Source organism: Monodelphis domestica, chromosome 3 (assembly GCF_027887165.1).
Source record: "Monodelphis domestica isolate mMonDom1 chromosome 3, mMonDom1.pri, whole genome shotgun sequence".
NCBI lineage: Eukaryota > Metazoa > Chordata > Mammalia > Didelphimorphia > Didelphidae > Monodelphis > Monodelphis domestica.
This window is the reverse complement of record NC_077229.1, coordinates 45,498,580-45,522,007: the sequence shown is the minus strand read 5'-3', so window position 1 is coordinate 45,522,007 and position 23,428 is coordinate 45,498,580. Positions and strand designations below refer to the sequence as shown.

At 41.4% G+C, this 23,428-nt stretch overlaps 1 protein-coding gene across 5 annotated transcripts; it reads right to left on the bottom strand.

Annotated features, from left to right (window-relative positions):
- Positions 1-1,553: 1,553 nt before the first annotated feature.
- Positions 1,554-23,318, bottom strand: RNF34 (ring finger protein 34). Of its 5 annotated transcripts, none has more exons than XM_007489869.3 (6): positions 23,197-23,318; positions 8,281-8,499; positions 6,537-6,950; positions 3,840-3,896; positions 3,464-3,665; positions 1,554-2,448 (listed from the first exon to the last, which is right to left on the bottom strand). In XM_007489869.3, the coding sequence occupies exons 2-6, from the start codon at positions 8,482-8,484 to the stop codon at positions 2,258-2,260; spliced, it is 1,068 nt and encodes a 355-aa protein (XP_007489931.1). In that variant the 5' UTR covers positions 8,485-8,499; positions 23,197-23,318; the 3' UTR covers positions 1,554-2,257. The 5 variants fall into 5 exon arrangements, with proteins under 5 accessions (XP_007489931.1, XP_001373455.2, XP_007489930.1 ...); XM_001373418.5 differs by lacking the exon at positions 23,197-23,318 and adding an exon at positions 15,675-16,165 and having other exon boundaries at positions 6,546-6,950; XM_007489868.3 differs by lacking the exon at positions 23,197-23,318 and adding an exon at positions 15,675-15,990 and having other exon boundaries at positions 8,434-8,499.
- Between the last annotated feature and the right edge of the window lie 110 nt (positions 23,319-23,428).

The window sequence follows — 23,428 nt, the reverse complement described above, 5'->3', positions numbered from 1 at the left end:
CTGGCCCCGTACCTGCTGCTGCCGTAGCCTGATGGAAGCAGGTGATTTACCTGTTCCTGACAAAAACACAGGCGTCTTTCCCCCAAGATAAATGTGAACGCTCCACTTCGATGTCAAGCTTTGCTCAGAATTTATCTGGTCTGCCTTCTCCCTGGACACATTTTACTTTCTGTACAACGCACACTTCCATCTTTGACTTGGGTCACCACTTAAATCCACCCCAAATCAACCTGAAGCAGCTTTCAGATCTGCTTTTGGTGTGTTCCATGTACCCATCTGCCCCCCACCCAAATCTACCAGCCCTGTGTGCCTGGTAAAGCTTCCGTTACTGTTGGAGTAGCCAGCGCTCCATACTGAAATGTCCTTGTAGCAGGGAAGGTTTGTTGTCCTGATCCACTGGTCTTCCAAGTCACTAAAATGTCTAGAAAGTCAGGTGGGCTTATTCCTCACGTTTAATAGCGCATGGTTACTGCAGCTTTTAAAAACCACGTCAGGAAGCAGGCGGCTACCAGGAAAGGGAGCCCCTTGGCAGGACTGGGGCAAGGGCCTCGTTCCCCTGTTGCCCTAATGAATGACTGCCTTGACAGGCTGGTGAAGAGAGGACACTAGTAGCGTCAACAACTTTTTTTTAACCCATTTTAGAATCACTCCTCTTTTTGGTTCCAAAGGAGAAGAGCTGATAGCTAGGAAGCACGAGGCCAAATTGTTTGATCACTGAGCCACCAACGTAGTCCTAGCTCATCTTTCTCTTGACAAAGAAGACTCAGGAAGTATTTGTGGTCATGGGATAAAAGCTGAACATGACCAAAGAAACTGCCATTTACCTCAAGTTCACAAATATAGTTTAAGTACGTTAGGGTCCTAACCAAGGAAGCAGAGGGTAGCAGTAGACCAGGGCCCACAAGATTCTGCCATATCAGATTTCAGCATCTTGGGGAATCAGAATCTCAAATGCCAAACTATTGTTTCATCCCTCGGCTCCAAGCCTTCCCTTAAACCATGAGCTGCTGTGCCTGCCTATTCCCCCTTTTAAAAAGCAACCAGAGATTGGAAGTTACTGGGTTAAAATCTTTATTAGGTTTGCCTCAGACTGCACCCCCAGGCACTCGCAGCTGAAGCTTTTATTTATGGTCTCACTGTTCTTACACCTGCTAAGGTAGCTGGTGAGATGTTATCAGATTCTAAGAAGCCTGGGAATGGGGGATGAACAGGACAGCACATTTCCTGAGCTCAGTGCTTCACAGTAACAGCTAAATGATGCTTCAGGCAAAGCAGGAGCCAGAATTGTGGGGAGGCTCCGGGGCCAACCAAAACCTCAATTTGAGGGATTTTCGAAAGAGGAGACAAGTGCTTGCCTTCCCAGAAATGCTTATTAAAAGTGCCAAATTGTTTCTCTGGAAAATGTAGGAAAGCGTTGGTGGATTTGTTTCAGCTTGGTTCTTGTGAAGGTGATCTTTCTAAATGGTACCTCGGGTAACAAACATACACATACGCCGATGCAGTTATTTTCCTATAGAGACCAAAGTCGTACAAGAGAACACACCTGTGAAGACTTGTTTAAAATGTGTCATTTATTCCTAAACTTGAAATGAGTTAGCAGGATAGCATGAGGGGGAAACAAAATAAAAACACCTTTACTCTACAAGAATGTAAAATAATGTTACAGGCTAGTAAGAAAGTCCTTAACACACAAACTTTGTAATGGCATACTCCTGATGCTTAATCAGAACATAAACGGACATGTTTATTCTAAGGCTCTGGCAGTTTTCTACGTATTTGTCTCCGATTATATTGAAGAGCAACAATGTGGAAACTTACATTTAGCGATTAGCATTTTAACACACTGGACTAATGGTAAACAGCGTGTGACCACTGCTCCGAGGGCACCGTGCTCCGCTTCCTGACCCTGATGGTGGTCGGAGGGGCAGCTTTGAGCACAAGTTAAAATGATGTCAAGGTGATTGGGGGAGGGGTATTCTTAAGAGAGCGATAGGCAAGCTTCAACAGTTGGACTCCTTTTAAAATCTCAACAAAGCTAGAAGTTCTCATCCACCCCTAACCTTCCTCCCACACTGCCAAAGGAAATGTCACGGAGAAGTGTTTCCACATTGAACTGAGCAAGATGAACTTTTCTTTCCACAATTAATAAAGAAATTAAACAAAACAACAAAGTCCAGCCTTTGAACAGTAATGGTTTCAAATCCTGTCTGCTTATTGAAATAAAATTGTGGGGCTGATTTAGCAGGTCGGAGACTTTCTAGGATTTAAACACATGCACAGCTCGAACCACATACTGCCGGCAGATGGGACACTCACTCATGCGCTTGCCACATTTGGTACAAGTGACCATGTGGCCACACTCGAGGAGGACACAGTCAATGACTGCATCCATGCAGATCCGACAGAGGTTGTCATCTTCTTCGTCATTGAGCTGCGTCTTGTCCCCATCTGAAAGGGAATCAGAGGTGCAGCAGGACCATAGGAAAATGCCAACACTGAGCCAAAGCACCCACGATCCCAGCCCAAAGACAAATAAGCAACTGCCACCTGCCCTGCAGGTTTCCCCTAGCTCCAGATCAGGGAGCTTATCCAGGGAGGCAAAGAGAAAATCAGTCATGTGTGCTCTACAGTTGTGGTCCTCAACAACCCACTCTTAATGGCTGAAACTACTCAGGAAATCAACATAAACCCAAGATGTTTACTCTGAAGTGAAAGATCATGTTTTAGCCATTCAGAATCAGAGGGAAATTTAGGTATGAATAAGGAGAGTAAACAAAAGTATGATGCAGATATGGATTTCTAGATCCATGTATGATGCTACCACAGAGCCAAATAAATCTAAGGGTATCATCATGGGCATAGATGGAGAACTGAGCCTCGATATCCAATAGGCAATTCCTACCAGATACTGAATGTTTCAGATACTTAAAACAGTGGAAAGAACTTCCTGCATGTTCCAGAAATTATCTGGCTGAAATGAAAAAACAAAAAAAAAAAACAAAAAAACCCCAAGATGCATGAAGAGTAGTAAGTAAACCTTTGACTGTCAGGTGACACAAATCAGCCTACACTTCTTATATTTTTTCCCCTTGACCCCTAAATTCATGCACATGAAGTCACTAAGACTGGTCCACTGAAAGGAGTGCTTAGATTTGTGGTCTGGGGGCCTGGGATGATACATTCGATTTTAAGTCATTCAGTGGCTCATACCCAAAATTTACAGCCACAAAAAACCCACTTTTCATTACAATGTAAAAGATAATTAGATTAAATCTTTGTAGTAACTTGTACTAATTATTATAGCTTTTATTAATGGGAGTTTCATTTTGGGAAGGGAAAAAAGACTGGGAGAAAACTTTGTGTATGTGCATTCTGAGCAAATTTTACATCGTTACCAGTTTTTCTATTTAAAAAATGAAAGCCTGGAAGAAGTTGTGGGAAGGAAAAAAGAAAACAAACCTACATGACTTTTGATTCTCCTCATTTTCTTTGTATAGCCTGTTGACTCTCTCTATGAGCTCCCACTTTTCACAGCAGCCAGAATAGTTGACAAAATTCCGAGCCAGAATTTCCTTCAATTGTCGGACACTCATCCCTTCAACATCTTCAAGACTTGACAGATCTGATAATGAAGCTCTCATCCGCTTTCTAGAGAGTCCAGGGGTCTACGAACACAGAAGGCATACATGCATACATACATACATTACATCCCTAGGGTAAAACTAGTTTAACATGTTGCTTGAACTTCCTACCTAATACTCTCCCATCAAGAGATGGCAGCTTTCTTCCCCACCCACCAAGTCTAGCCCAAGTTTTAAAGAATGAGAGGGCTCCCTCACCTCTTCGGCATTCTCATCATCATCTTCGGTGTGTGTTGAGGCCGTTTCACCTTGTCCCTGTGCACATAATGAATCTTATCAGGACCAGAAAGACACTTTTCCCAACAAAACTGGCCAGCATGACAGAAACCATTTCCCCCAACAATGATGAACAGCACTAAAGTCTCCCCTGCTTGGACGCTTCTCAGTCCCAGACACAAAGAATGCCCAAATGATTCAAAGGCTTCCACACATAGGTGCTACCTCTCCCTACGGTCAGAGTATTCCCATATATTTAAGGACCCCATTTCACCTTAAAAAGCCTTGTTTTGGTGAAAATGCAGAGTTTAATGTTTCTGTGCAAATAGAGCAACTGAGGTATTGACAAAATCTAACCCACATACCAACTGGGAGGGCTCAACAATGTTATGCCAATAGCACAGGAAAATGATCACAAAGATAAATGGCCAGTTTCACTATGATGCTGATACTATTTAGCCCAAAGGCTACGTGACTGATAGTTGCAGCTAGCCTTAAAAAAATGTTTATGCTCAAAGGTAGGGCCTTGCATTTTCATTAAGATGAATGTCCCATTCTTTGATATTCTCCACAGTCATTGAGCAGCAATTTAGACAGGGGACATAAAGAAATTAACCCTCCCCAAACCCTACTATTACTCCTTAAATGTAGCTGTCTCTCCAAAATGTTGCCCTTTTTCCTCTCCTCAGTGTATTGAGCTCTAGTCTCGTATGTATTTGCCACTGCCACCCCCGTGTCTCTTTAATCTTTGACTCCTTCCCTCCCTCTAGGCCAACTACCAAGTCCTGGAGATTTTAATAAAAGTATCTTTCCAGCATCCATCCCTTCTCAACTCCCACTGCAATTACCTACCCTTTTTCAGGCCTTCCTCTCATTTCAACTAAACTCTTGTAATAGCCTCATATAACCAATCTTCCTCCCTCTAGTCCAGGGTTCTTAAGCTGAGGTTCAGAAACTTAAAAAAAAAATAATGTATTTTTGTTAACTATATTTAAATATGATTGGCTATTATAATCCTATGTCATTTATTTTATAATTTAAAAATAATATTCTAAGAAGGGGGTCCTTAGGTTTCACCAGACTGCCAAAGGGATCCATGACACCCCAAAATGCTCAACACTCCTGCTCTGATTGATCCAAACTTTCTGCAGTTCACTGCTCACAGTGCTGCCTAACTAATTTTCCTAATGTACTGATCACGTTACTCAAAAACTTTCAAGGGCTTTTCCCAGGGAGATCCTAGCATTCCACGTTCTCCACACACTGGTCCCAGCCTACCCTTTCAGCTTCTGCCATCCTCCAGTCAGTTAACCTTTCCCTCACCACTTTGACTGCTTACTACACCAGCCCCATGATAAATTCTAGTGCCCACCTGCTGGGACCTTCTCTACAATGACCCCCTCCCTCCACAATGGGTGATCCTGTTCATGTCCTTCATGTATCAAAGATTTCTCAGCACATCTCTTGAAATAGTTATCTGTGTCTGATCCCATTAAAGCTTGGAGAACAACAGGAACTGAGGGGGCCCTCATGTTAGGGGCCTTGCAACCTATCAGGTACTGAGTATATAGTTGACAAAAGAGATTACAGAGGACAGTAAAAGATGACTTGAAGTAAGTCATTTTAGGCCCTATTTTATTCACTTTAAAATGTGGGTTTAGGGGGCAGCTGGGTAGCTCAGTGGATTGAGTGTCAGGCCTAGAGACGGGAGGTCCTGGGTTCAAATCTGACCTCAGACACTTTCCAGCTATGTGACCCTGGGTAAGTCACTTGGCCCCCATTGCCTAGTCCTTACCACTCTTCTGCTTTGGAACCAATACACAGTACTGATTCCAAGATGGAAGGTGAGGGTTTTATTTTTTTTTTTAAGTGGGGTTAGAGGATGAAATGACTTGATTAATTATAAGTCCTTCTAATCTACTCATTCTGCTAAGTGTCCTGAGGATTTCTGAGATCTCTACACTTTCATTTTTGAGTTGCTGGCCATTATAACTGCCTTTCCTTAAATATTGATTTAGACATCTTACTACTTTTCACCTCTCTCCCAGCTAATTTGAATTAGGGAGGCAACAACACACCACCAAAACATCAAGTAACCTTTCAAAGTTCAATTTCTATAGTAGTTGGCCCATTTACATGTATTTAATGCCATAAACATAATGCCATTAATTCAACATCCTCAGGAAAAGGGAGACAACTTTACTCCTACTAAAGATAGATGCACAGAAGGGGCAGCTAAGTGGCTCAGTGGATAGAAACTTAGTCCTAAAGATGGGAGGTCCTGGACAAGATCTGGCCTCAGATTGTGTGACCCTGGGCACTTAACCTTCATTGTCTAGCCCTTAGAGCTTTTCCTTGGAACTGAAACATAGTAGTGATTCTAAGACATAAGATAAGAGGTTTAAAAAAAAAAAAGAGAAAAGTCATAATGTGACTTAATCCAAACAACTTCATTAATATGCTCAGGAAAGTCTCAAATGTGCTAAATTAAATTACCCAGACTAAAAGCCAGGAGAACAAGGTAGTGTGCCTTTTTACATACTTTAAAGGCTTCTGCTATTCTGTTGACTACTTTTGCCCTTCCTCCTCAAATAATCAACAATTAATGGCAGGTGACCTTTCTTCCTAGAAGACTCCCAGTAAACAAACCTGCAGGTACTTAAGAGAAATTAGCCCCACCTCAGCTACCTGTGAAAGTGCTCCAGGGCCTGAGCTTCCTCTTTGGTTCGCAAAGTCTCCCTGCGATGAAGATACTGTTGGAGAAGGGACTGGGCATGTTGAAAAAAACGGATGTGTGAAAAAGCCGGAAGAAGTCTGTGACCTTGAAGAATTCAGGCTGTGCGTGTCCATGTCCGCCTCAGAGCCATGATGGCACAGTACAAGGTCCACCAAGTCTGCTTTCTCTCGACAAGTGTCTATTGGTATATTCCGGAGAATGAGATACTGCCTCAGATCTCTGACTTTCAGTCGCATTAATTGAGGGCGCTGAAAGGCAGTTTCTTGTAACAAGTGACAAGTACAACATCTTCGGAAATTTTCTTGTATGACTGAACAGACAGAACAAAAATCTTTCTTGCAGTCACAACATACATGCTAAAGAAATAGATGGAAAAAACCATATAATTATGCATGCTAGATGGCCAATGACTTGAGAGCAGATCTGCTTTGGGTTTCTTGCAACAGCAGTTTTTAATAATATTAATATTAAGTACTAGATGTCACTGACCCATTTCCATAGGCCTTTAGATTATGAGAGTTAGGAACACTTGGAAACAGACTGTTGAAATCATTTGGGTTTACAGAAGTTCAATTTCTCTTTCAGAAAACCATACAAGCTTGTGTTAATGAATTAAAACCTTTCCACCCCCAGCACAAACATATAATTAGCAGAGAGCACAGCTGACACCACCAAGTGGAAAAGAAGGAACAGTGAAAAACATTTTTTCCTGGTTTTTTTCAAAGAACATCTATTCTCAATTAAAGAAAGAGATGAACACCATAATGAACAAGAATAAAGGAGAAAGACAATTGATCCTCCAAGGTTAATCCTAGGTAACAGAAAACCTGGCTAATACAATAATCTGTATCTTTTCATAGCCTTTAATCACTCTCAAAGCCATTTCTACACCTCAGCTTAGAGATGAAAGGCAATCGTTTATTTGTTTGTTGCAATGTTTCACAAACTACAAACAAACAAAAACGGACCAGATAGAATTCAAGACAATCTGGGAAATTGAGATCAGAATAAGATTAGAGTAACTCGACAAATTTGGGGAAATACTCAAACCTTTGGTACAATTAAATCAATGGGGAGACTTGGTCCCCTGACTGAGGTGACCACAGATCTCTATGAAAATAATTCATTCTTCCCTAGACAAAAGCTGTAGTGTAATTGCTTAAAGCACATTTTCTAGGATAGCAAGGCAAGCTGTGAAAGTTAACAGGCAGGTTTCAGGACTGGTTTCAGTTAGTATCTGCCTCAGTTTACCCATCCTATAAAATGTAACTGTCAAAGAGGTACTACTTCAAAAACCACTTAAAGAATCCCAATATTAAAATATACAAATCAAAATATACAGAATCACAGAGTATTAAAAAGGGAAGAGATCTCTGTACTGTCCAATGTTTACATTTTGCTTTTAGAAAGGAATACTGGCAACTGGAAGCAGAAAAAGTGAGAATTCATAGCAGAGCTATGGTTTACCCTGGTGAGCCAAGACTGAACGAACATCAAGTTGTTTCCAAGATAAGAAAATTAGTGTAGTAAATGGCAGTCACCTCCCTCTTTTGGTTCTGAAAACTCTACTAAACAAAAAAAGAAATCTCCAAGCAGTTCACAGTTGCACCTAAAGAAATTTACCTGTTACTTGATTTAAACTATCAAAGACTGTGTTCAATGCATATTTTAAAATATAAAACTCACCTTTTTTCTAAAAACTGAAAATGAAAGTCCACAGGCTTTGCAAACTATATTAGCTCCTCCTGTAGCTGCTGGTGGGTATGTGGAAAAGTCAGTGTTGGGTGCAAATCTGAATGGGCCGGTACCTCCCCCAAATCCAGACTGTTGGCCTCTTACCGCGCCAGTCCCCATGACTTCATTCAGCAGCCCACAGCACGAAGCCCACATAGACGTGGCACCCGCCTGAAAGAAACCACCAGACAATTAGTAAATTCCTTTCAAAATACAGCAAGCCCCAGCTATCTGGACCTTTCTGGAAATGAATTATTAGGTATTAGCTGAAGGTTTGACAAACCCTTTAAGCACCAAGATTCCTCATTTTATGAATGAAAATCCTCCTTAAATATTACATAATTATTTTCCATTAAGAGTAATGAACATAATTTAATTTAAAACTTTCCTAAAACTATAGGGTTATCATCACGATTATTTTATCTGCTCCAATACAGTAAAATGCTCACTAACCAGCTAAGGTAAAAGCCAACTCACACCAATATTGGGGGCCACTTCTCATTGCTGTGTGCCTGCAATGTAGCAACATCCTCTCATCCCAATTCTTGCCCTGTTTTAGCAATTTGTTGTCAGGCTTAAATTCAGATAACAAGGGTTTTTAGAACCGTATGAACTGGCTTAAAGCCAGTGTCTGAAGGTCTCTCATGAGCAGTGTAAATAGAGGTTTAAGGACATCTATTTTGCCTATGCAGAGTGGGTTTTGGTTCCATTTCTGGGTAAGGCTCCCAGATAACTGAATTCTTAATGTATCTCAGCCAAGCAGTTTCTCCTACCTCAATCTGCACTCAAAAGATGAACTATGCAGTATTTGTAAAAGTCTAATTCAGAGAATCTATCTAAAGTCTAGCTTTTTAGTTCCTGCTGATAACAGCACCAGGAAGAGGCATGAAACAATGAGAAACAATGAGAAACAAGCATTGCCCAAGATTCGGAAGCTACTTCTGAGATCTCCAAATCATAGGGTAGCATCTATAATTAACTGCTCATCTGCAGGTTACACTTATAAAACACTTGATAGACATAATCTCATCTGATGTTGACATCACCACCAGACATCCTCTGGATACTGACGTCTTGGGTGCCCAGGGCTCACACCTCACATGTGTTGTCCCAAGTCCACTGACTTGCCCTTCTGGACGAGAATCTAGCCAGGGTCTTGGGAGGATTTCAGAGGTGCACAGCAGGTGCTTAACAAATTCTTGTTGACAATATTGGTATCAGTACTTTATTCCCAGGACTATGAAGATCAAATGAGTTATTCATAAAGCATTTACCAGAGTGCATAGCACACAGTAGGCACTTAATGTATATTGAACAGAACTCTAAAAGAAGAGGCAGCTGCAGAGCAGAGAGCTGGGTCTGGAGTTATGAAGACCTGAATTCAATGTGGTCTCAGATATTAGAGCTTGTGTGACACTAGGCAAATCCTTCTCATTTGCCTCGATTTTCCCATTGGTAAAGTATTAGCAACTGTCTCCTGGAATTATTATGAGGGTCAAATGAGCTATTTGTAAAAGGCATTGAGAATCTTAAAGCACTATACAAATGCTACTTAAAAAATGTGCATAGGGTAAAACCCTGTTTTAAAGCAATCTAATTATATAAAAATTAAGAAACATAATTAAGGGGCAATTTTCCTGACAAAAGGATCCTATATTTTCCAGAAAAATTCATCCTAATATTTAACTTAGAAAAGAAAAAACTTGGGAGGGGGAGGAAGAGAATGAAGGGCTGACTAATAGGAAATAAATTAGCATTTTCAAGACCTGGTCCTAGAAAACACCATTAAAAAAAGTGGGTTGGGGAGAAACAACACCTAACACATAGGCATGGCCCCAAGTAAGGCAGGGATCTCTCAACACTACATGAAGATTGGTAGACGGAATGCTTTTTCATATATATGAATTGGACTTGACGGTCTCTGTGAATAGAGGAAGTTTCCCTGGGGCTTTTGAGAAAGGCCCTGTTTTCTTCAAAATGTATATACTCTTTCTGGTACTGCAGGCTCTGAAGCTCTCCAGTTTGGGCAAACTTTCCTGCCCACTTTGCCTCTAAAGAGCTAAAATTAATTTTTCATGTAATATGTGATTGTTTCTAGCATCAAAAGTTCTCTGAAAACAAAGACTATTACTTTCCTATAAAACATCTAGAACAGAAATTCTTAACCTTTTTTTGCATCCTGGACCTCATTTGCCAGTCTGATAAAAAACCTCAGAACATTTTAAGATGCACAAAAGAAAATGCATAAAATTACGAATGAAAACAATTATATTTAAAGTTATCCAATAGTTTTGGATATTTAAAAAAATCCACACACAAGTTCACAAGACCTGATTAAGCATGTTGAGCTGGAAATGACAACAGAGATCTAGTTCAACCCTCCTTTTAAAGATGAAGAAATTCAAAGTCCAGAGGGTTAAATAATTTGTAGTTCATACAAGGAAGTTTCAGAAGTGAGAGATTTGAGCCCAGCTCTGTCTCTACATCGGTGTTCTCCTACAATACAATTCCTTTGCCTAGTAAGGAACAAAGTTGAACAGGAGCAAAGATCAGAAATTTAAAGGAAACTTTTTTTCTGTCATAAAGGAATCTTGTTAATTTTTCCTTCCTTGAGGCAATATTTTTAGTGACACAAGGACACTTGTCCTATTGGACTTGGGAAATTCCCAGGGTATATTTTGCTTGTCTTGTCTGAGATGACCTATGAAAGAAACATATAAAATTCACTCCATTTCCTTTTAGAGATATTGAGAATATTTTTTCCCTTAATTTCAGGTTCTTTTGGACTAGAGAGAAAACTACCAGGATTTCATCAAAATCCAAGGAAGCAAAAGTCCTAACTTTGACCTCATTATCAAAACTCAATTAAAGGGTACTGCCTTTCCCCTTGAAGTGAATCATATAAAAAGTTCAGCTAGAAATGATCTTAGAGGTCATCAAATCTACTCTCAATTTTACAGATGAAAAGACAAACACAGAAGTCAAATGACTTGCGCAAGATCACACACAGCTAGTGTTTGTGGAAGGATTAGAAGAGGTCTTTTAGATTGCAAGGTTCAGGGTTCTAATGAACCACTTAGCACATAGACCCTTGCACATAATAAATGTTTGCTCAATAGTTGAAATGGGTGATCCCGAGGAGTTATGGGAGACATGGACAAGAATCCCACAGGATGACAAAGTATGGACAAAATGTAATCTGGGCCATCACTGTGTAACAAAGGGAGTCATGTTAAATGAGATCATTGATCCACTAAAGCACCTGAAACTACATTTGGAAGCCAGTTACAGCAAAGCAGGGTGGTTAAAAAACAGGCAAAAAGATCACACTGGTTCAAAGTTGCAAGGATTTATCAAGTCCTTTCACTACCTAAACAGTCTTTATAGCAACAGTCCAAACAAGTAATCACCAAGCCTCCAATTTAAAGACTTAAGTTATGAAAATTCATAACTACCAAAGCAGCCCAGTCTACTTTTGAACTGCCTAGTTAAATTGGTTCTTCTATCACCCAATTTAATTAAGAAGCAAGAAGGATCTGCATTAGAAGAACAAGTAAATTAGATTTTATACTTTCTCCTCCTATCCACCCCATCCCACCCCCCCACCAAAATAGAAATTTTGATTTCAAATAAATACAACAAAGACCATCATCAAATAAGGAAAGGTATCAAAGAATACTCCTCCTCCCCCCGACAAGATTCTATCCCTCTCCAACAACAGCCATTATGTTTAATCAGAATTTTGAGATTAAAAATACTGAAAAGCTTTATTAGACCTAGCAGTGAGAAATCAAATTCCTTGTCCACTGGAAATGGAAGTGAAACTCTAACTATATTACTGCTGAATTTCATGTGGAAAGCTAAAAAATTTGCATGTCAGAAAGGTCCCCTGGGGTCCTTCTTCGAAAAACTACAAAGCCCCACTTAATCTGTAAGATCTCATAGTTTCTAAGCTTTCTGAGAAGAGGAAGGAAGGGATAAGTTGAGAAGAGAGGAGGGTAGAGGAGAATCTTACAGACAGATAGCTTCAAATTTCATTTTTTGTTATGGGCATTGTGATTTAACTTGACTTTATATTCCTGTGTAAGGAAATATTTCAAACTTGTTTTTTAAAGAGTTGGGGGCAGTCCTGGGTTCAAATTCAACCTCAGACACTTCCTAGCTGTTACTCTGGGCAGTCATGGTGACCCCCATTGCCAAGTCCTTTTTGCTGTCTGTTTCAAAACCAATACACACTATTGCTTCTAAGCGGAAGGTAAGGGTTATTTATTTTTGATTTTATGGCAGAAGAGTGGTAAGGGCTAGGCAATGGGGTTCAAGTGACTTGCCCAGGGTCACACAGCTAGGAAGTATCTGAGGCTAGGGCCTGGCTCTCAGTCCACTGAGCCACCCCAGCAAGGGTTAGTTTTAAAAATACATTAAAAAAATTTTTTTAAGAGTTCATTTATGTTGTTTTGAATAGTCCTTATCTCACTAGAGGAGGAGTTTTTAAGAACTTTTTTTTGTCACAGACCCCTTTTCAGAATGTTTTAAAAACTAATTTAAATGTGAAAATGAAATACAATGAATTACAAAGGAAATCAATTATATTTTAATATGTACTACTGCCATTCAAGCTCATAGATTCTCAAATCTACAAACCTTTTAAAGCGTTCCAAGAGATCCCAGGTTTAAGGGAGTTCACGTATTTCTTTAGTGATTCTACCATAAACACTACAAAACTTAAAGGAAATGAGGAAAACAAGTTTGTCGTGGTTATAGGAAATTAAATGATAGTACAGAACAATAGCAGGAAGCTGCAGCTTAGGTCTGACCAAATACACAAGGACATTTCACCTAAGCTATTTTACTTGAACCTTTTAGTCTAAGTGGAATAAGAACTCTATTCACATTTTGTAAGTCACTTAACTGGCTACAAACTAAATTAAGAATTAGGTATACTAATATTTTCTGTGATTATTTTAATGAGGAACAGAAGTTTTGCAAAAAATTTAGCAACAAAGATACTTAAAAAACAAAACAAAACACCATCAGGCTATGTGGGAGAAAGAAGGGCTATACAAATCTCCAGGTCACCCAAATCCAATGCACCAACAAAATATATATCCAGTGTAAACAAGAAATTCTAAATTGTAGCACTGATGCAATTTAAATATATTTGTAGGAGAGATCTAAAGATTTCAAGTTGGTTTCTTTCCAAGAATATTTATTAAGGATGAACAAAGAATCTGAAGATGGTAACTAATAGTTTGTCCCTAACCAAGAATACCTGTAGAAATTACCCAAGTACAAAGATTTATTTTTAAAAACTATTATCAGAAGGTAGAGAAATTCCAAAAATTTTAAATGTCTACCACAGATAGAAATGCATTCTAATAAATTATTTTAAAAATTCATACAACAAATTCTACACCGAAAATGTTGGGGGTTTTTTCCCCCCAAAAAGCCAATTGAAAATGAAAATTACTAAGCAGACATGTTAAGTCAGTGAAGTTACTGTACAGTGAAGCAGGCAGTTAGCTCAAAGGGCATCCTACAAAATGTAAATGCTGTTACTGTAGATAAAAGAAAAGTAATTTCTAAAAAAACTTACTTTCTGTCTTAGAATTGATATGAGGTATGGGTTGAAAAGGAGAAGAGTGGTAAGGGTTAGACCGTAGTGGTTAAGTGACTTTGCTAGGGTCACATAGCTAGGAAGTGTCCAAGGCCAATTTTGAACCAAGACCTCCTATCTCCAAGGGTACTTTAGTGGTTTTAATTTTTTTAATTCTTATGGACATTTATTACCCCTTCCTCCCACTCTCCACTCCATTAAATAAGTTTAAGAGCACCAAAAAGCAAAACTGTTACAACAAATAATGCATAGCCCACTCAAAACATATATTCACATTAGCCATGTCCAAATATGCACAATTCATCTTCATTCCTCTGGACTTTAAAGTTTATCAGTATATTTATCAGAATTTTAAGGTTTTTTAATGTTATAATCATGTAAACTGTTCTAGTCTGTTTTACTTTATTTCGCATTAGTCAGAGATGTTCCTAATTTTCTCTGAACTTAATTTTGTCATTTATTAGATAATAATCTATTACATTCATATCCCACAGTGTCTTTAGACATTTCCCAAAAAGTGGGCACCTGCTTAATTTCCATTTGGGGAGCTATAAAAAAAAGCTGCAATTAAGAAATAAGAAAAATTATCAGTAGGAAAAAAAATTAAGAGTTTTTTGTTTCCAGAAAAGGAGCTAAAAAGTACATCATTTAAAGGAGCAGCTCAAACTGAGGGCCAGGCCTAGAGACTGGGTTCAAATAAGGCCTCAGATATTTCATAGATATTTCATATTTCACCCTGGTGCGAGTCAATCCCCATTGCTTAACCCTTACCTCTTCTAACTTGGAAAAACCCCACGGTATTGATTCTAGGATGGAAGGTATGGGTTTTAAAAAAATTAAGAAAAAAAACCCAGAAATTCCTTAAAGAAACTCCCATCTCCCCATACTTTCTAGAAACTTTATGAGATTCGTAGTTAAGGTTATCGCAGAGCACTAACAATGTTCAGCCTCACTGTTCGCAAATACCAATATTTTGGTACTAATACTCAGAAATTTAGGATTTGGGAATAGTGTCAGGTTGTTTATTCAAACGTCAGGGAGCCTTCAGCTTCTAAAACCCCATCTCACCAAGTGAAATCACTTTCGATAAGAAGTATCCTGCACAGTCCTAAATCCTCCAGATTTCGCTGGGTTTTTTAAAAAATAAAGAACTACGTGGATGTCGCACAGAACCTCTTTGTACTGCATTTCACTCTCCGAAGAGCCTCCAGTTTCACACACAATTACAGAGATTCACTTAAGTCATGCTACGGAAAACCAGAATCCGGCCAACTAGACAAGCGGCCCCCGACTGAGCTCAGCAGCTACCGAGACGGGTCTGGGGCCCGAGCGGGGAGGGGTAAACCAAGAAGAGACTCTCCGTAGTCAGGCCAGAACTTCCCAGCTCAACCCCTCCCCCGCCGGTCCCGCAGTTACCATCTTGCGCCAGTGCCAGTCCTGTCCGATCGCTCGCCCTCGGGGCCGCACACCTCAGGTGGTCCGGATACGGACCCTACCCTGGCGGAGGATAGAGGGGGAACCGGCCCGGGGGAGGCCGGCGGCGCACCCCTTCCAGGACCGCCAGGGAGGGTTATGGGGCTCGGAGAGAAGGCAGTTTCCCGAGAGGGGGTCACGAGCCGGGGGTGGGGGGGGAACAGCGGCGGCCGAGGGACGCGAAGGAGCCCGGGGAGTAGGGTCGTCGGCCGTCGCCAGTCCGGTCCCGCCTTCCCCTCTCCGGAGGGGTTCCTCTCACCTTCATGGCCGCAACCGCCTCTCCTCGGTCGGCTCCACCGGAAAACTCAGCACCATAGCAGCCCCGGCCAGTCCTACACCTCCCGTCCACACAGGGCGAGGGCGGCGACGGCCCCAACGGCAACCGCTACGACTAAGAGGTCCTGTTAGGCGAGCCGCTCGGTTGTCTATGGAGGCAGCGTCGGCGGCGGCGGCGTCACGTAAGGGGCGTGGGGGTACGCTAGGCTAGAACTGGGAGAGACTAGAAGGGGGAGGGAATGAGCGGAGAAGGGAGAGCGGCGGTCGAAACGGCCAATCCAGAGGAGAGCTCGAAGGGCAGGCCCAGAGAGCCAATCAAGCGTAGGGAAAGGGGCGGGCCCACGCCTAGGTGGTGGGTATGAGGTGAGCCGGGGCGGGGGGGGGGGAAAAGGGCGGGGCGGAAGAAACCATTCCGCCCGAGGGGGTAGGTGTGTGGGTCCACCAGTAAAGGAACAGGAAGGAAGAGCTCTTTAGTCATCTTTATCCCGAGGTAAGGGCCGCCCCTCCCTTCGGAACGGAACGATGACGTCACCCAGGGGAGGAGGAGGAGGGGAAAGTAGTAGGCGCCTAGGTGGAGGGGAATTCGAAAGCCTCCAACCGACCTAACGGCCCAGTGCGGGCGCGCTCACCTGGGCCTGAGCTTTTCCTCTCCTCGCCCGACCGACGCCCCTCTGAGCTCTGTGATAACGCACGAACGGTGGCTCAGTCTGACCCCAAGGACCAGGAGCTCCGCAGGGGTGCGCGCACACAGCAGGAGCCACAATCATGGCAAGGGGCCTAGCTGACCCCCAGAAGGGGCTGGGCACTGAGGAGGTGCCTATTGTGTGCAGAGACCCTGGACTAAGTACGGGGCTCCTAAAATCCCTGCTTGGCCCAGGGCTTTAACTTCCGGAAGATTCTTGAGGGAAGGGCATTATTGGCTATCCTCTATTAAAGTCCGCTCAAATTTCAAAGGCTCCCCCCAAAGCTTGTTACCAATCAGAGCAGCTCAAAAGTATGGCACCCCAAGAGGCCATACTGGCCTAGCCCAGCACTTTAGAGAGTAGGAAACAGGCCCAGAAAAGTGAAATGATTTGCTCGGGGCAACACAGCTAGTAAGTGTCTGGAATGGGATTTGAACCCAGGTCCTCCTCACTTCCAGCCCTGGGCCCTCTCCTCCTTGGACAATAGAAGGCATTTACTAAGCCCCTGTATGTTCCAGGAGCTGGGCTAAGTGACACAGGGTCAGCAAGCAGAGCCTGAAGACCCCTGGGGCACTCGGGACTGAACTAGGTGACCCCTCCAGGTCCTCCGACTCTGAATTCTGTGCTCTCCACAAGATTCTGTGCCTGATGCCCCATTGTGACATGGAGGAGCCCCAGGAGTTCTGAGGGTCCTAGGGGAGAGTTGGAAAGGACCAGCCCTCATCTATGCCTTTCACAGTCTCTCTGCCCATGCCAGTTCCACACACAATTTAAATAGGGTTCAAAAACAGATAAGATCCTAATATCATGATTAAACAACTACAAAGGCCTGTAATAGGTTTGATTCATCCAGCTGAAAAATAATCACAACTCTGGTGTACACTGGAGAGTCATTTCCCTAAAACTATTAAATCCATTTTTATCCACTCCCTCTAAGGATTTGCCTTTTTACTTGGTTAAAGGTAAAAATGTGAAGTGATTTCTGGAAAATGTGATTCATTCTGGAATTAGAAAGCAGATAAAAGCATATGACTTTTTATCATATGTTTATGTTTTTATTTTGGGGTTTTGGTATTATATGAGTATTCTCTTACAACAATGAACAATACAGAAATATGTATTGCATGAGAATACATGTATAACCCAAACCATCTCTGGGAATTGCTTACCATGTCTGGGAAGGGGAAAGGAAGAGAGGGAGGGAAGATAATTTGGATCTTATAACTAAAGAAAATGTGAATGGAAAATTGTTTTTACATCTAATTGGAAAAATACAATAAAAGAATAAAAAGAAATAAAGGTGAACTCAGGAGATGCTTCTCTTACTGAATTTAAGGGGCTCTTGGTCTGGCCACTGCTCTAAAGAGTCAATAATTATTAAATACTATGTGCCAAGCACTGGGGATAAGCAAAAACAGTCCCTCCTCCCAAGGAGCTCAGTCTAATAACTCCGTACAAACAAAATACATAGAGGACAAACTGGAACCAGACAGAAGGCACTATCATTAAGGAAGCCCAGGAAAGGTTTCTTCTACAAGGCAGCATTTTAGTTGGGCCCTAAGGAAGCCAGGGATGTCAATAAATTGATGCATAGAAGGGACGGGGTTCCAGGCATGGAGAATAGCCAGAGAGAGTGCCTGGAAGCTGAGAGATTTGGAATGTCTGAGCCAGAAGGCTGGTGTCCCTGGATCAAAAGAGGACATGAAGGAGAGAGAGCAAGGTGTAAAAAGACTAGAATGGTAGAAGAGGGTTAGACTATAAAGGGCTTTAAACACCAGAGCATTTTGTACTTGATCCTTGAGGGGATAGAGAGCCACTAGAGTTGACTGAGGAGAGGGACAAGATCAATTTAATATTTGACTAGAGGATGGACTGGGCTAGAGAAAGAGACTAAAGGCAGACAGACCCACCAGCAGCATTTTCAATAGTCCAGGTGTGAGGTGAGGGTCAGCAGTGTTAGAGGAGAAAAGAAATGTTACCAAGGTAAAATGAAGCATTTGGTAAGAGATTTAGAAATGGGGAGTTGAAGATGATGAGGTTGTGGACTTTCGAGGCTCTGAGGACAGTGGTGCCCTTGACTGTTAATAGAGAAGTTAGGAAGAGGGAGGGTTTTAGGAGGAAACGAGAATGAGTTCAGTCTGGGAACACACAGAGATGGTCCAATAAGCAGCTGGAGATATGAGCCTGGGGGTCAGGAGAGAAGTTAGAGTTGAATAAATAGATTCGAGAATCATTAGTATAGAGACAGTGTGAGAGCTGATGAGATCAAGTGAAGCTGGACATAGGGAGAAGAGAAGCGGACCCATTGCTAGGAGCACCCACCATTTAAAGCTGTGACCTGCATGAAGACCCAGCAAAGAAATTTGAGAAGGCAAGGTCAAACAGATAGAAAGAGAACCATGAAAAGGCAGACAGTCTCATGAAAACCCAGAGAGAAGAGAGCAGCCAGGAAAAAAGAGGATGATTAACAATGTCAAAGGCTGCAGAAAGGTCAAGAAGGCTGAGACCTGAAAAGACAATTTGGTTTGGCCACTAGGAGATCACTGATAACTTTGGAGAGAGTAGTTTGGGATGGATCAAGAGGTCAGAAAGCAGAGAGCAGTGAGGTATGAAGAGGAAATGAAGTGGAGGCATCAGAGAACCTCAAGAAAAGCATCACTAAAGGGGAGGAGAGATACAGAGAGAGAGTTAGCAGGGATGAAAGGACCAAGTGAGGGTTTCAGAGGATAGGGAGAGACATGGGCATGTTTGTAGGCAGCAAAAAGCAGTCAATAAATAGGGAGAGCTTGAAGATAAGGGAAAGAGTGGAGATGACAGGAGACAGGATGGAAGGAGGTCCCTTGTGCAGGTATCAGGGCTTGCCTAGGCCACCAGCAGGGGCCCCTCTTCCTGTGAGATAGGAATGAAGGAGAAAATGGAGGAAGGCATCTAAAGGACATGAGATGAGGTAGAGGAGGGAAGAAAAGGGAGCTCTCAAGAAATGGTCCTAAATTCTTTTCAGTGAAATATGAGGCAAAGCTCTCAGCTGAGGGGATTTGGGGAGAGGAGCCTTGGGAGGCCCAAGGAAGCATGGAAAGGCTGGAAAAAAGCCATCATTGGAGAGGATAGCCTCACTGCAGTGTAAACTAGGCTCCAGTTTTTTTCCAGTTTCTGCTCAGTAGCATCTGAAGGGAAAGTTACTGGTTTTAGTAAAGAAGGCCTTCCCCAGAGGACCTGGCCTCTCCTTTTAGAAAATAGTGATCCTTCTGTTAATAATGAAACTCAAGACCTTCAGACACTGCCCCCTTGGTAATGATCAAGTATAGCTAAAGGTTTATATTGGATGAAACCAATGATTTGAACAAAGACACAGAAAATATTTCTAAACGGGGCAAAGGGGAAGAAAGGGACTTCATATGCTTCCTCACTAGGGATTTGTTATAGAGAGCTAACATCCTTCCCATTAGCTACTCTGGGCTCCCAGTTTAACCTATGGTCCACAATGTTTTAAACTATGACCCCCTCGGGTTTGAAGGCTAGAGCTCTCCCTTCCAAAGTACAAATGGAACCAATCAGACTGTTCTCTTGGCCAACATCCCCTCTCATTCCCCTCCCCAAATCCCATCCTTCAAGTTGTTTTTGCTTCAGGGAAAAAAAATTCTCCAGACCTTAGAACTTATCCTAGATTTGGAGAGATCTGCCTTTAAGCAAAGTGTTTATTAGGCAATGACACATTCTCCTATAGGATGACTTTGATTTATTCAAAGATGTGTCTTCCCATCATTCCAAAAATCTATTTGCATCTCATCAGAACCAAATAATTCCCCACCTAGCCCCCAACTTCTTAGACGCAAAAGGCTACTAGAACAGGAAAAGTCCTGAGGGACCATCTAATATGACCTCCTGGTTGTACAGATGAGAGAGAGGTTAGGGACACAGATTACAGAGAAATGAAGTGACAGAGCTAGGATCCACTTTCAATTGGCTCTTTCCAATGAACCACATTACCTCTCCAAAGATCCCTGATGACCTCTGAGGCCAATCATTTGTGCCATAAACATCTGGCTGGGGGCAGAGGGCCAAGAAAGCACTTCTACTCTTGAGATCTTGTGACTAATTTAACAAAGAGTTATGAAGCACCTATGTTGGGTGTTGTGGGAGAGAGAAAAGGACTTCACTCTCTGATTCATTGAGTTGGTAAGGAGATAAGATACCCAAACCCCAGAATGGTAGTATTACATACATATTACAGATTATTGCATAAGTGCAATTGAGAAATGCACACCACTGGGCTAGGTTAGGTCCCAGAAGAAATGGCAAAATGGCAAAAAAAAAAAGATTCAAAATCATAGAGAACTAGTTACCTTAATCCAGAGTATTTTGCATTTTGTAAACTTTTAAGTACAACAGGAATCCAATTTATTAAACTCCTGGTCTTGACTCCCCATTCAGTGGTCCCTCTACATGGTTATCTTTTAACTCTCTTTTTCACATTACTTAGTAAAGAAAAGGGCTTGATCTGTTAAGTGTCTGAACAATGGGGTAAAGATGCTTTGAAAAAATTGTCCAACCTCCCTTTAGAAGACCTAGAGAAGCTGGTCCGATACCAGAAGCCTTCTACCTCTGCATTCTCCAACTCGAATAATACTCCAAACATCTCTCCCTCCTCATTTCTCTCATTTCCAGCACCCTGCTCCAGTTTCATGACGCACGGCACAGTGAGAAGTCGGTTAACAGTTATCAACTGTATAAAACCATGATTCTTGTCCCCTGGAATACTTAGCAGAGCATGAAAACATGGAGGGAGGGTCAAGCAAAAGGATTACAGGGATGGAGACACTTAAATACGGGCAGAAGAAGAAGAATAGTAAAAGATGATGGATATATGTACTGGGTTACCCTAAAACTGGAAAGTATGGGTATTTGTGTGGATGTATATGTCTATATTCTTTCCCTGTGTGTGTGTGGATGTGTCTACACACACCCAAAATACATCTCCTAACACAGGAAGTGTAGTCAGAAACTGCGTGTACATATATACATCTATGTACTTTTTATTGTATGTATGTATGTATGTATATGTATGTGTGTGTATGTATGTATGTATAGACACACAGAATATTCCCTAACATAGAAACAGTAGTATGTGGGTATGTTTATGTGTGTTTGTCTCTCTCTCTCTTTCTGTGTGTGCGTGTGTCTACACACATACATACAAATAAAGACACACACACACACAGAGTATACCCCAACAGAGAAAGTAAAGTCAGTAAGTGTGTAGATAGATATATACGTATATAGAAATAGAGACATATAACACACAAAGTGGGGTTGGAATATAGACTACATACATATTTGCATGCAGAAAAATACTCAGCGTATATGTACAGACACACACATAGTATGCCCTAACAGAGGGAGTGGAATCATTAAGTATTCATATATAGTTTATAAATATATAGATATGGATAGATAGAAAGATAGCTATAGACAGGTAGGGAGAGAGATAGATGTGGATAGATTATAGGCTATATCTTTGGTTATCTCTATGTATTTATAGATGAGCAGCTGGGTGGCACAGTGGATAGAGCACCACACTTGGCAACAAGAAGACCTGAATTCAAATTCAGTCTCAAACACTTCCTAGCTGTGTGACCCTGGGCAAGTCACTTAACCCTGTTTGCCTCAGTTTCCTCATCTATAAAATGAACTGAAGAGGGAAATGGCAAAACCATTCTCATATCTTTGCCAAGAAAACCTCCAAATGGAGATCATGAAGAGTCAACCCAACTGAAAAATGCCTCACCAACAAAAAAATATATTTACCCTAGCAGAGGAAGTGGAGACAATATAGACGGGCAGATGGATATACACACATATGGATAGACAGATATACACAGCACACCCTAACACAAGAAGAAGGGTCTTTAAGTATAGATAGTTAACTACAGACAGATATATGTACATATAGAGAGAGATGTGTGTAAACAGACATAGTTATATATAGATATAAGAATATATTTATTTATATAGATATATACATAGTATTCGATTATAGGAATACCCTACCACAAAGAAACGGAGGAGTCAATAAGGATAAAATATACTAATAAGTATAACCATTATCATCAATAACAATAACATCAACAGTGATAAATAAATAATATATACATAAGGTATGCCCTACCAAGGAAGCATACTCTGTAAGAATAATGGGTAACATGTACAATATTAACAATTATATGAGTAATGGGTAGTAATAGTAATCCTAAATATTAATTATATATACAGACTATACCCGAATAGGAAGTACAGTAGTAGTAGGTAAAAGATATATGAAATATGTGTACACTGTTAATATCAATAATTTACAAATAATAAAACATACTCATTATATACATAGTACATTCTAACAAGGGAGTAAGTATACAAGCTACATAAAATCTATATAAATATAAAATATATGCCCAGCAATTATTAATATTGGTGATAATGTATTAATTATATATAAATATACCATATCCCCTAACAGGAAGTGGAGTCACTAGTAGGGTATCTATAAATCACAATATTAATGATCACTAATAATAAAATATTATTAGGTATCATATACCCTAAGAAGGAAATGCAGTCAGTAGACATGAGATATGGAAAACCTACACACACTATAGTAGTAATCATGCCAATAATCATTAATAATATTTAAAATGAACTTTTTAATTATACGGAGTCTGTACCAACACAGGAAGTGGCGTGTGTGTGAGTAGGGGCGTGTATACATGTGTCTGCACCCATACACATGCATACTACACACGTATGTGCACCCTTGTGTGTCACACCCACCTTTGGGCTCCCGGCTGCTCCGCTCTTCTCCTGTCCTCCTCCTCCTCTTTCTGCGGTCCAGGGCTGCCTGCTGGGGCTTCCCTCTGAGGACCAGCCTTGTGTACAGCTTCTGTCCAGCCTCCCCGACCAGTGCTCCTCGTGGCTCCACCGCCTTGGGACACGTGCCACTCACTCCGCGTGATGTCACTTCCTGTGTCGGGGCTTCAGTCCCGCGGGAATTAGGGGCCCACCA

Coding starts and splice junctions, on each gene's coding strand:
- RNF34 (XM_007489867.3), bottom strand. Junction 3,666..3,839: donor ATGATGAGAATGCCGAAGAG/GTGAGGGAGCCC, acceptor CTGTGTTCGTAG/ACCCCTGGACTCTCTAGAAA. Junction 2,449..3,463: donor TGAGGAGAATCAAAAGTCAT/GTAGGTTTGTTT, acceptor ATTCCCTTTCAG/ATGGGGACAAGACGCAGCTC.